General features: G+C 60.8%; 1 protein-coding gene across 1 annotated transcript in view; it reads right to left on the bottom strand.

The window, feature by feature from the left end:
- Positions 1 to 834: 834 nt before the first annotated feature.
- Positions 835 to 896, bottom strand: part of GATSL3 (GATS protein-like 3) — a 2,801-nt gene continuing 2,739 nt past the window's right edge. Inside the window, exon 7 of the mRNA XM_009073857.1 lies at positions 835 to 893. Coding sequence (XP_009072105.1) covers positions 835 to 893 — 59 coding nt within the window. The remainder of the gene's footprint in view (positions 894 to 896) is intronic.

The following is an 896-nucleotide window of genomic DNA, read 5'->3' as shown; positions in this document are numbered from 1 at the left end:
GCCCAGAGAGGTGGCAGGAAGCCGACGGCTGCAAGAGTGTGGGGCTGACGTGGGCAGGACGCGCCAGACAGGGGCACAGGGCTGATCAGCCCATGGGAGAGCAGGGGATGGATTCTGGAGACGTGTCCCCCTGTCCCATCCCAGCTCCTGCCACCATCACAAAGAGCAGCTCTGGGCCAGCCCACAGGCTACACAGAAAGAAAAATAATATGAATTTTATTGACTTATTAAAAACCATGTGAAAACACAGCTTGGGAGGAGCTGGGGGGTCACTGTCACCCCTCCATGATAGGTGGCAGCCAGGGCTGGGGGTAAACTACAGCCCCCCTATTGCCACCTTGGAGATTTTTGGGGTGCCAGAGGTATCCCCAACTTCAAGGGGCTGGTCCAAGGGTGTATCACAGCCACCTCTCCCACCCCAAGGGATCCACCCTTGGGGATCCACAGGGCATGGGGACACAACCCATCAGCCCTAGGCTGTCCCCTCCAGCACCGTGGTGTACATCACTGCTCTCTGGCATGTCCCCTCCACCAGCAGGTCCCTGGGGACACCCACTCTCCACTTGTGCCCCTCATGCCTTGCAGGCAGGGCTGGAGGCAGAGGATGGTACGTAGGGGACCAACCCCTCTCCTGCAGGACACTGTCCTACTGCCACGAGGTCACCCTGTCCCCAAAGCCACCATGGCCCCAGCAGGCAGGAAGTGACACTGCACCAGGCTCTGCCCCGTGCCAGGGAGAGCCCTGAAATTAAAAACTAAGGAATATGGGGGTGGCAGGGGGTGGGGAGGAGGAGGGACCCCACTGTGCCACCCGGTGTGGAGACAGCCACATCACTATCTGCTGCTCTCCTGCCGCTGCTGCAGCAGCTGGATGACCCCCGCGATGCCCCCCCCCG

This window comes from Acanthisitta chloris, unplaced genomic scaffold (assembly GCF_000695815.1).
Source record: "Acanthisitta chloris isolate BGI_N310 unplaced genomic scaffold, ASM69581v1 scaffold7224, whole genome shotgun sequence".
In the NCBI taxonomy this organism is placed as follows: Eukaryota; Metazoa; Chordata; class Aves; order Passeriformes; family Acanthisittidae; genus Acanthisitta; species Acanthisitta chloris.
Note: the sequence above shows the minus strand (reverse complement) of the source record. Positions and strands in the feature narration are given on the sequence as shown.